Source organism: Neolamprologus brichardi, chromosome 11 (genome assembly GCF_056152115.1).
Source record: "Neolamprologus brichardi isolate AB-2024 chromosome 11, ASM5615211v1, whole genome shotgun sequence".
Taxonomy (NCBI): domain Eukaryota; kingdom Metazoa; phylum Chordata; class Actinopteri; order Cichliformes; family Cichlidae; genus Neolamprologus; species Neolamprologus brichardi.
In genome coordinates this window covers 28837501-28849725 of record NC_142114.1, presented here as the reverse complement: position 1 = coordinate 28849725, position 12225 = coordinate 28837501, and the positions used below count along the sequence as shown (strand labels likewise).

Below are 12225 nucleotides of genomic sequence, written 5' to 3'. Positions count from 1 at the left end.
TCTGGTGGGCAGAGATCCCATCTTTGCCTTAAGTAATTCTTGGTTTGCTTTTGCAGTTTGCTCCATTATACAGTTGCACGGTGAAGCTCTATCCAACTGGTTTTGCAGCATTTTGCTGAATCTGAGCAGCAAACACTTCACATCCTGCCAGAACTGCTTGACCTAAGAAGCACCTGATAGATCTACCGTTTGCTTGAAGGTGCACAGACAACCCTGACTTTGCCCCATCTCTTATTGTGGTTTCAGATGTTGAGCCTTCCAACACAAAGAAAATCTGCCTTTTTGTACCCACTTTGTAGTATACCACTGTGGAAAGCTGCAACTTAACAGCTGAGCAAACACAGAAGACCTGTTTCTTCAGACTTAATAGTAAGAAACACTAAACTGCACTCACGTATTATCCCCAATACTCAGGTAATTTCACATGCAGTGCAACACTAAGATGTTAATCAATATTCAACACTAAGATAAATATTCCACCTACTCGAATAACTTCATTCAAACTTTTAATTATCAAGTCTCACAAATGGAACTGTAATATCACTCTTTATTGTCACTCACAGCAATGCAAGCATCGCTTTATTCTAAGAGGTGACTAAGTAAATGCAAGTATACAGGCAAATAGGGGCTTTCCTGAAATTTAGATTTCTACTGACTCTAAAAATCACTAAACGCTATGAGCACAAATCAAACAAAAATAAAACCATACAGTAGCTTAAAGAAGAAGAGTGCATCCCTGTATTGTATTCATGCAGCACCTGGATGATAAAAACACCTGTGACCATCTAAAATCATATAATTTATACGTAGTTTTATAACAACAGAACCATTCAGACCAAATTTTGCATTATTAATGAATTAAAGAAAAGATTTGGAAATAAGACCACAACAAAATGATCTCCAAATAAAAGAGGAAATGCTGCTCTTTATACTTGTCAAGTATCTTCCTGTAGTCTTCACATTTCAGTCCCTCAGCACAAGTGAAAGTACTTCACAGTCCAACACTTCATTCTCGCCCAGCCTTTAACTTCTCCTCCACTGTGTGATCACCTTTCGAACCTCCCAAGCAGGGCGGACTCTTAGCCACGGTAGGGTTACTTTGCCACTGCTCAGGAGTCTTTGCTTGGATCGCCAGTGCATGAACGCAGCTACTTAGCTCCTCCTTCAAAGCTTCGTTAACCAGGCGGTGACGCTGAATCAGCGGCAGGCCCTCAAATTTGGAGCTGACAACAAGGACACGGAAATGGGATTCCGAACCGGGGGGCACGGCGTGCATGTGGCTTTCATTTTGGACTTCTAAGTGGTCTGGCTTCAGCGCGTCGGTCAGTTTGGTCGTGATAGCCCTTTGAACGGGCCGGCTGGGGTCTGGGTCCATATGTGGTCTGAAGTGGGCAAAGGGACGGGTTAAAGCAGGATGGGAGGATACGGGCCGAGCACAGCGGAGGACGCTGGGAAGCATCAAGCTGTAGCAGTTGACCAACTAGGAAGGCATAAAAACATGTGACATGTAAGGTGATGTGTTCAGGACAACATCTGGAGAATCAAGTAAAGACATGTTCAGGGGTTCAGCCGGGGCGAAAAAGCAGTTTTAGTCGATGTCCATTACACGATAAAAGCAATAAACAGATATCTTCTTCTGCTGAGGCACAAATTATCTCTCTGAAAAAGAATTAGGGTATTGTGTCTTTATCATGTCTGGGTTAGGATGCTTTTGATTCACCATATAACAGAAAAACATCTGTTAGCTTGGTGAGGAGGCTCTTATTTAGCCACTGTGATGCCGTGAGAGCAGCTTCAGCGCCAAAACAGACTTCATGCAGTCAGTCATTCATGCATGGATTAAAATGACACATGCGCATTTAATTTTTACAGACTGCATTACCCTGGCATCTTAATAAAGACCTCACAGCTCTCCCGTTATCCCCTTTACAAAGGTACACCGACCTATAACAGACTATCCAGGTTTACCTAATTAACTGTCCGCTGAATGGATGCATTTTACAACCTCCAGTATCAGAAAAGCGGGAAAGATATGTAAGTGTTTGTAATCTGATGTAAAACCAGTCGAAAGGACGGTTGAGTAACTGTTTGTTTGGTGGCATGAAGTCGTTGCTTGCTAGCTTGAGATTTCCAACTTTCATAATAAAAACTACGGAGAGAAGGAAGCTGTGTTTACACCGAACATTTTCACACAAGACACGCACACGCTGTCTTTAATATTATAACTATATAATAATTGACAAGAGAATAATTAACCAAAGTAAATTTGGCTACTAACCTTCCAGCAAAGTATGCTCAGTGCTGCTGCTGTGTCGTCGTTCTACTTGGCTTTGGATGTTGACAAGCAGCGTGTTACTGCCACCTGCTGGCCTGGAGTAAATACACAACACCCCCAAATGCAAATCTGCGGCAGGAAATGGGAAGTTCGTGTTTCACGAAGGTTTTCTACACACAGCAAACTACTTCATTTTATATTTCATCTCTAGTCTCTCTTAAAAAGAAAAATGTTGTCATTCCGTAATTAATAAGACTTTTCAATAAAATTACTAAAATTACCTTCTGCCTACCATTGATTTCATATTTCTAAAATAAATAAGCTTTTACCAATATTTTTCTGTATACTGAATAAGGGTGTATCATTTCCCGATTCTCCCCCCTCTGCTGTCACATTGTCGCCGTTTTCTTCTTCTTTGAATGGTATTATTACCTTTATTTCCCATTTCATTTGTTCTGCTTCTTCTTGAGTTTGAGCATACTGGATGCATCGCTAGTATATTGTTGCCATTTATTGTTTGCACACCCACTCCATTTTTAATGCATTTATATTTGTAGTTTATTAAACAGCCCACAGTCATGTAGACGTTCCAGAAGTTTCTGTAGTCAAATTTGTCCAAGTTAAGCATGGTGTGAACATCAGGGCTCCAGCTGCCAGGCCTTTTTAAAAAGCACTCTGAGGAGAGTCATTTTTACGATTGAGTCTCTCTGAGCCGTCTCACTCACACTTATTATCAGGATTTTGGCAGTAAGATGAACCCACCCCTAAGCCCATATTAACAAAGTCTTATCCTATCTTGGATAAATACGTCTTCTTGTGCAGGAAAAGCCGTTTCTGGCTGTATTCTTCATCTTTGGATTTCTTGTATGCTGGCAAACATATAAACAAACATACAAGAAATCAAACTAGTGTCCCACTGCACATGCATTGGACACCAGGTGGTTCAAGGATTGTGATGATTATGTGAATCATCTAAACCTAAGTAAATGTGTAGAGTTGCTTAAGCGACCAGTGTAACCAACCATGTTGTCCATCACCTTCATCAAAACACCCAATAAGAGAATATCTTCTGGAATGCTCTTTCCCTCAAATAACACATCACCCTGCATTGTGTTTTCCTGTTTCAGGCAGTGCATCTGACTGAGTACACCTGTGTTATGCAGATTTCCACCTGTTTTGTCATCAGAATTGTCTTAATTCTTTGTGGCACAGGTTCAACAATGTGTGGAAACATTCCTCCAAGATTCAGATGTATATTGACCTGACAGTATCACACAGTTGCTGCAGAGTTGTCACTCTCTTCATCCATGATTTGAATCTCCTGTCCTGCCACATGGAACAGGGTGAATCAATGCTTTTATATTGTTTACTCTAAATTCTGACACACGCTGGAGGAAATATAAGGCGAAACCATCAGTCCATAATGCCATCCGAAATGTTGCAGTAGAAACTGAGACTCATCAGACCAAGCAATGTTTTTGGTTTTTCAACATAGTCTCAGGTTCCTGGTCTTAGCTGGTTTGACAGGAATGAAACCCAGTGTCGTCTTCTGCTGCTGCTGTAGCACATCTGCTTCCAGGTACAATTATTGTGTGTTTAGAGATGCTCTTCTGCATAGTTTGCTTTTAGCAAGTAGTAATCGGAGTTATTCTGCCCTTCTTATCACCTCACAGCATTCCGGCCATTCCTGTCTGACCTCTGGACATTTTCGCCCAAAGAACTGCTCACTGGGCATTTTTCTCTTCTTTTGACCTTTGTCTGTAAATCCTAGAGATGGCTGTGACGGGGAAAATCCCAGTAGACAATCAGTTTCTGAGACACTCAGACCAGCCTGTCTGACAACCAACAGCCGTATTAAGTAGAGATGGACCGATCCGATATTACGTATCGGTATCGGTCTGATACTGACGTAAATTACTGGATCGGATATCGGAGAGAAATAAAAAATGTAATCCCATCCATTAAATATAAAAAAAACACCCCACAAAACTTGCGACACGGCGTAACTCGGCTCATAACCGTAGCACGTGGGAGCAGTGTGCTCACGTGATAGAGCGGCTGTGTGTATTTGTAGCCTCGCTACCAAACCAGCATTTTATCTCCGAGGAAGTCATCCCAGAGAGATGTAAAGCAAGTGTGTAAGTTCATCTCTGGTCATTTTTGACCAGGATATGTCCTTCAACGCACATATTAAACAAATATGTAAGACTGCGTTCTTCCATTTGCGCAACATCTCTAAAATTAGAAATATCCTGTCTCAGAGTGATGCTGAAAAACTAGTTCATGCATTTATTACTTCCAGGCTGGACTACTGCAATTCATTATTATCAGGATGTCCAAAAAACTCACTGAAAAGCCTTCAGTTAATCCAAAATGCTGCAGCAAGAGTACTGACAGGGACTAGAAAGAGAGAGCATATTTCTCCTGTTTTGGCTTCCCTTCATTGGCTTCCTGTTAAATCCAGAATTGAATTCAAAATCCTGCTCCTCACATACAAGGTCTTAAATAATCAGGCCCCATCTTATCTTAATGACCTTGTAGTACCATATTACCCTATTAGAGCACTTCGCTCCCACTCTGCAGGCCTACTTGTTGTTCCTAGAGTATTTAAAAGTAGAATGGGAGGGAGAGCCTTCAGTTTTCAGGCCCCTCTTCTGTGGAACCAGCTTCCAGTTTGGATTCGGGAGACAGACACTATCTCTACTTTTAAGATTAGGCTTAAAACTTTCCTTTTTGCTAAAGCATATAGTTAGGGCTGGACCAGGTGACCCTGAATCCTCCCTTAGTTATGCTGCAATAGGTGTAGGCTGCCGGGGGATTCCCATGATGCATTGAGTTTTTCCTTTCCAGTCACCTTTCTCACTCACTATGTATTAATAGACCTCTCTGCATTGAATCATATCTGTTATTAACCTCTGTCTCTCTCCCACAGCATGTCTTTTATCCTGTCTTCCTTCTCTCACCCCAACCGGTTGCAGCAGATGGCCCCGCCCCTCCCTGAGCCTGGTTCTGCCGGAGGTTTCTTCCTGTTAAAAGGGAGTTTTTCCTTCCCACTGTCGCCAAAGTGCTTGCTCATAGGGGGTCATATGATTGTTGGGTTTTTCTCTGTATCTATGAAGCGCCTTGAGGCGACATTTGTTGTGATTTGGCGCTATATAAATAAAATTGAAAATTGAAATTGAAATTGAAATCTCTGAATGTTTGTAAAGCGTTCCCACGTTAAGCTTAACAACAGATATATGGAGCGACTGCCTCTCTCTCTCTCTTGCTGCTACTTCATGATCAGCTGATCGGCTTTTCTGTTGCCAGTCCGTCTCTCTTCTTTGTTTTTGGCCCACTTTGCACCAGAAAGAGGAAACCAGCGGCTGAACAACAGCAGCACGTTTAACCTTGATAAGCTGTTGTTAGAATTTATTTAATAATCTAATCCTTTTCTACATAGCTGACGGCTGGTAACTGTGCAGGGGCGGATCTAGCAAAGTTTAGCCAGGGGGCCCGATAGGGCATTAACAGGGAAAAGGGGGCACAAAGACATACTTTTCTTTCTTATTCTCATTTAAAATGTTCGCTTTTAATAAATAATTATCCGAATCTTACACCCAAAGTTTTGATCTTATGTAAAATGTATAGAAGTCCATTACTGTATATAGTAACTGTTAAGTCTAATATACCCTAGTAAGCTATACTACTTTTTCCTTTGGGAAGATACCATCTGTGCAGTTCTGTAGAAGAAAAATGTTGAATCTATTTAATTATTCTTGAAAAATAATTTATTTCTGTGATTTTTTTTTTCACACTGCATCAAATTAAAGTTGATTACATTGATTAAGCATCATGAGGTGGAGGGTGGGGGGTGGTTCCCTATTTTTTTTTGCTGGGAGTTTGCAACCCTATTAGTTAGGTTGCTTAATATTTCTGCTAAGTACTCTTTAAAACACCAGAATAGGGAGGATGGAGTAGGTTTAAGTTTATTAGATTGATCAGTGTTGCTGAACTATGAAATATTTTGGGTGCAGTGTATTTTTTACATACAGGTATAACAGAATAGCTTTAGTGTTGTTGTTTATTTAAACTTGAGTATGAACTTATACAAAATGCAGCAATATATTTAAAAAAACAGTTTTATTGATTTAAAAACACTATATCGGATTCATATCGGTATCGGCAGATATCCAAATTTATGATATCGGTATCGGACATAAAAAAGTGGTATCGTGCCATCTCTAGTATTAAGTAAGTGTCACTTACCTTTCTTCCCCATTCTGATGTTCAGCCTGAAATTCAGCAGGTCATCTTGTCTACATACTTTCAGTCGCTGCCATCTGATTGGTCTATTAGATATTTGTGGCAATGAGTGAATGAACAATAGTGCCTAGGGCGAGTGAATATCCCATTATACTTAATGGTAACATAAAAAACAAAATAATTCTTTTAATTTGTTTATTCATCATGATTCTTTGTTATCCATTGTGATTCCAAAGGGTCACAGAAAAATGTAAACCCAAAAATCAACAATGAGAAAATATAAGAAACAAAAATCTCACACACCTTTAAACAGAAATGATGCCGCCATATTTACTCTAATTATGATTTATAACTGGTATTTAACATTGATGTATTTACTTGTGTTTCATTCTCATTTACAAAATACATAAAATCAAAGACAACATACAGTATTGTTCATTTACACTGCTTTTTTTACAGCTTTTTGTTTTTTTAATATTTATGATACCACAGTTTCTAAACTTACAATCAACTACAGTTTCTACAGCACAGTACAGTGACAAGGGTGATAAATTCTTCCTTACATTTAATTAATGGCAATGCAATTTTATTGACAAAGGCGTCAAGACTTAGGGTAGCTTCAGAGAGTACACACAAATGTCAGCTGTTTATTTCTGTCATTATTGAGCCAACGACCAGCATTTCCGTGGACAAGGCCAGCGTATAGCTAATGTGCTCCGATTCCCAATAACTTCAAAGGAGAGAATAAAAGACAAATATCCAAACACTTATTGCTTTGATAACGTTTTGCACTCACAATTGACTGTTGCTCAGGCCACACGTTAATTATAGAAAAAACCCTGTAACATAAGCTAGGATATGTATCTACAAGAGACAATCTTGACGTGAACCGAGTCACCGAGACACGTTAGCATCTTGACAGTGTACCATGCTAAACGAATACAACGATTATCTTGACATCCTTGCTCTTAATTTCATGGGTGATACAGGACGATATACAGAGAATTGAACTGCTAACGCTTGGCATTTATATTTATGCTGTGAATGTGCATCAGTGTGCTCTTAAGGGAGGATCTGGCTAATTTTATTTTCAGGCTCGCTGGCCGTTTGGGCTTCTAAAGATGTTATTTGTTGCAGATTTCCAACAAAAACATCTGAACCCTTAAAGTCAGATTTGTTAAGAGTCGTGAAAAGACGAAAAATCCAGATGTTCTTGTTTCATGTGACGGGTGGCAAAGACTGACTGCAACATTGGTTTGAAAGGCTTATCTTATTAGTTACATTAGTTATTTTTATTTACATATCTTCATATGTATAACAGAGAATTAATGGTATCATATGTAAACTCAGGGCATAGGAAATATTTGGCAATAATTAATGAGAGGTGGTCTCATGGCACACTCATAGATGAGGGGAGTGAGACGGGAAAATGTATAAAGGGCAGGTCACTGTCCTGGTGGAGGGGGGGTTTGCATGAGCACCTCATGTTCACAATTACAAAATTGTCATTTGTTAGATTTTGGTCATTGTGCTCTTGCTAAACCTCGTCTTTCACTTCACTTTCTAGCAAGGCCGCATCCAGATGTGTCTAGAAGGAATCGAGGGATTCTCCACTGTGCCTTTATGACAGTGTTCACTTAGTGCAATGGTTTGTCTGTTGTTTTCGACTGTCTCGAGTCTACGTATGGCTGCTATCCTAAAAAAATGGCAGTCTGGAGAAAAAGGATTGTATTCTTGTTAATCTGGCATGTCGATGATTGTTTTTCTTAAACATTGCAAATGTGAACACATCATAATCATTTTGCGGATCGGGGGAATGTGGCAATATTTTCTGTGCTGTTGTATGTGTGGAATTTATGACAGTCAGCCCTTGGCAGTGAGTTCTCTATGATGAATTTCATGTTATATCTGGATACCTTTCAACCATACAGCAGACTTAAACACAATGTCCAAAATTCACACTCTCATCAGCATAACAATCCCCTTGAAATGCAGTAAATCCTGTAACAGGCCTAAAGAACATACAAGCCCCAAAATAAGAACAATTAAGATGAATAACACATGTCCTTTACTTTGCCTGAAGTACTTTACAACAGCTCAAATATTTACTCTCCGACTGTTGAACTGTATTTTTTCTTGTTTCAAGAGCAAAAGACAGATTAAGGGACAGTTTTTTTGTTGCTATTGTTCCACCTTGCTTCGGTGTAAGCTGTGGAAAGCATCGTTCCTTCTCCTGAATCTAAGAGAGTCAGATGACGTTTGCGTTGGCGTGCACCAAGTGCCCAAAAATCAACAATAGCATCTTCATCATGACCTAGCTACTCAGTATTTTCAGGTGGCAGCACGGTGGCTCAGTGGTTAGTGTTTCTGCCTCACTGTGCTGGAACCCTGGGCGTGTCCAGGTTAAAGCTGCTGACTGTGGTCCACGACAGGCTTACAAATGAGATGTTGCAATATTTTCCTGTTTCTTTTGTTTGGTTTTGTTTTTTCTATTGAACTACACCAGCCAGTGGCATTACTCTGCATCGCTCTTCATCTACACATGACGAGAAGCTCACGATGTGCAAACGACAGAGTGACAGGATGTAAATACTGCTGCCGTGTTAGCTCGCTGCTAGCTTGTTTTGGTGGGGAGGTGGAGACAATGGAGAGAGAATAATTTATGTGCAACATTATTCAAATTGAGGTTTGTGGAGGGGGGTTTTTTTGGGGGGAGGGGGGCAAGAAAGCATGCAAATATGATTTGATTTGAACTGTCCTTTAATCATGTCCAGTACTGTACGTTATCGTGCCGTGTTAGTTATCTACTGTATTAGATAGGTTACTCCACATCCATCCACAAATCAAAGTTGCATTTGTGAAATGGTAGAAGACAAAATAAATAAATAAAAACAAAATATTCAATATTGCACAGAGGTTCAATATTGCACCAAGAAGCACACTCACATGAATGAAAACATTCAGCTCAAACAGATAAAGGTATTTAGGTCAGCTTACACATCTAACACAATCTATGGCTGCATCTAAAACATTAGCTTGTGGGGTAACATTTAAAAAACTTTCTATTATCTTCTTCTTCTTTTTTCACGTGTAATAACCAGATTAAATCTGCGGCATGTGCTTTAAGAACAGTTCAGAAGTATTGGATCCCTACATCGGAATAAAAGCACTGTGCTGTCTTTTATGGATAAAAAATATCAAAATACAACTTAATTCAGAGTCATTGATGGGCAGATGTAACATGTGCTGCTTACATGTTGTACTCTCAGTTTTCATAACGTTACATACATACGTTGTGACATGCAGAACACCCTCCAAAGCATACAAGAGACAAACAAACTGTAAGTCTGGGAGAAAGAGTACTAAAAAGGCATTTCTCACAAAGGGATATACAGAGTGGCTGGAAACGATGATTGAGTGTGAGATTCTAAACATTTTCGTCAAGTCGGGAAAATGTTAGGGGCACTCACACTGACAAGTGGTTGTGCTTTACATGTACGTTTCAACAAATATCGTCACCTTTGTGATTTAAATGGGTTTCATGGTAGAATGCAGTTTTCCCTTTGAGTGGGAAATGTGTATGTATGATCTTATGGCTGCTTGGAGGTGAGCGGTGTTTCACTATAGCGATGCAATAAAGGGAGAGAGGAGCTCAATGGAGCTCCTTATCGCAACAATAACAAAAGCAAACCTGGAATGTTCTATAATCTAAAAAAAATGGCAGTTAGTCTGTACACCAACACAAGACCTCAGGAGATAAAGAATGACGACGGATCTTTGTTAAGGAGGAAGCCAAGAGAAGAGTGTCTTGGTTTTACCTCGCAAAGTCAAAAATGCTTCAAATCAAGGCAGAAAATGTTGCATTTTTGAGTCGGTGTCCAACAATGGTAAAGCACTCAAGACTGGAAAGGTGAGTTGGATTTGCTCGGAAGAATGGAGGTGACTACAGAGAATTCTGCAACAATGGCTAGTGGTCATTTCTATGAGTCTATTTGCATGGCTCATCATCAAGAGTCCCCGTCCCTGACCTCCAACCCCCGAGGAATGTATTTACAGTGTGGGAGACAGACTCTAATAACTAAATATGTCATTAACTATGTTTCTGGTGTTTTCATCTTTTCCAATTTAGAGTAACAATGAGGCACAGGCAGCAGATTTTACTTTAGATTTTTCTTTTTTGCAGCTCTTTGTGGAACGGAGTTGTACCAATCAAATAATTACTAATATTTACCTGCATTACAATTTACTCTTGTAGATGGGGAGAGGTTAGAGTGCAGGATTTGGAGGGCTCTTGAGCTATTCGTTCACAGTGTGGCAAAAACTCTTCTGCCCTCTGGAAAGTTGTTGGTGCCACATTATTGCAGCACCTGGCCCCGCGTCTCAGGTAGTTTGAGGGCCAGAAAACTGCCTGCCGCCAGTGCACCTGAGGCAAACAGGATGGGTACAGCCTTGGTTATGCCAACGAACGAAGTGAAGATGCTTATGCCTAACACCGCCGCTAATTTACAGAGGGCGTTGAGGAAGCCAAATGCTGTGGTTCTGAGAAAAGAAAGATGAGAAGCACAGAGTCACTTCGGTGCCTGAGCGTGTTTAAAGTGAACCAGCAGAGAAAACAGGTGCTTGATGTTACCACAGGGTGGTGCTAGAGCTCCTAAAAATCAACAGCTACTAAAGATAGTGCTCCTCTTTGATGAGTCTGACAACACAGGTGCTCTTACTTTATATTACTTTCAATATATATATATATTATACTACAAGTTATAAATAATAAATAAAGTGGAACCCAGAAAAGCTCCTTTTAAAACCATTATTTGGAATCAAGAAAACCCAGAATCCCACAATGTCATCCATCCCTGCAAGCCAACCAATCATAAAGGGGCATCTGTTATGACATAAGTTAACACGTCACAGCCTTTATGGTGTCAGGGAGATTTCTGGGCTTGCCTGGATTACCTACCTCTTGTCAGAGGGATAGAGCTCGACGGTCAGCACGTCCAGGGAATTCCAGGAGGCGATGCTAATTCCTCCAAACAGGCAGAGCAGGGCAATCATAGCTGATTCGCTGTTGCCAAAAGAAAGGAAGAAACAGCTGATGCAAGATATCACGCTGGAGCCCGCTGTGGATGAAGAGGGGGAAAGAATGATGTCAGAAGAATTGATGGGATTCCTGCATAACTCAGCTGAAAATGACTGAGGATCAAATCATTTTGCACCTTTGCACATAAATCTCTATTCAACAGAACGCTTATTAAACAGATAAAATAAAATGATCTCTCTTTATCTCCCTTTATATTTCTTTTTCTTATCTAAATCATAGCTATAATTTCTCATTCTGACCAATAGGATACGTTTTCAGACCAAACAAAATTGCTCCATTGTTCCATCTATATTGCTTTTGGATGAGTTGCCCTTGAATGGAACTAGATGGCATCCAGAAATCTTATCATGAGCAGGTTAATGTAGGAACTACATAAATGTAGATAAAACTACACATAATAAGGTTTGTGGATTTATTTTTTCACAATCTGGACAGTGCTGCTTGTTGGCTCTTTTAGCACCACACGGCAAAAGAAATAATCTTCCACAGGAAAGTTGTCTTTTCATGCCCTCAGGCAGCTGATAAAAGTTCTTTAAAACAAGTGATTTACAGTGCAGTGTTATATTTAAACTATATATATATTTAAAAATGAATTGGATCAAAGCAG

General features: G+C 40.0%; 2 protein-coding genes across 2 annotated transcripts in view; both read right to left on the bottom strand.

Annotated features, from left to right (window-relative positions):
* Positions 1 to 533: 533 nt before the first annotated feature.
* bola1 (bolA family member 1) lies at positions 534 to 2358 on the bottom strand. The gene is made up of 2 exons (XM_006801798.3): positions 2279 to 2358; positions 534 to 1480 (listed from the first exon to the last, which is right to left on the bottom strand). The coding sequence occupies exon 2, from the start codon at positions 1457 to 1459 to the stop codon at positions 1007 to 1009; it is 453 nt and encodes a 150-aa protein (XP_006801861.1). The 5' UTR covers positions 1460 to 1480; positions 2279 to 2358; the 3' UTR covers positions 534 to 1006.
* Positions 2359 to 6701: 4343 nt separating this feature from the next.
* The window catches only part of sv2a (synaptic vesicle glycoprotein 2A), a 65203-nt gene continuing 59679 nt past the window's right edge, over positions 6702 to 12225 (bottom strand). Inside the window, exons 12-13 of the mRNA XM_087848497.1 lie at positions 11478 to 11637; positions 6702 to 11059 (exon numbers count right to left, since the gene is read on the bottom strand). Coding sequence (XP_087704623.1) covers positions 10876 to 11059; positions 11478 to 11637 — 344 coding nt within the window. The 3' untranslated portion in view covers positions 6702 to 10875. The remainder of the gene's footprint in view (positions 11060 to 11477; positions 11638 to 12225) is intronic.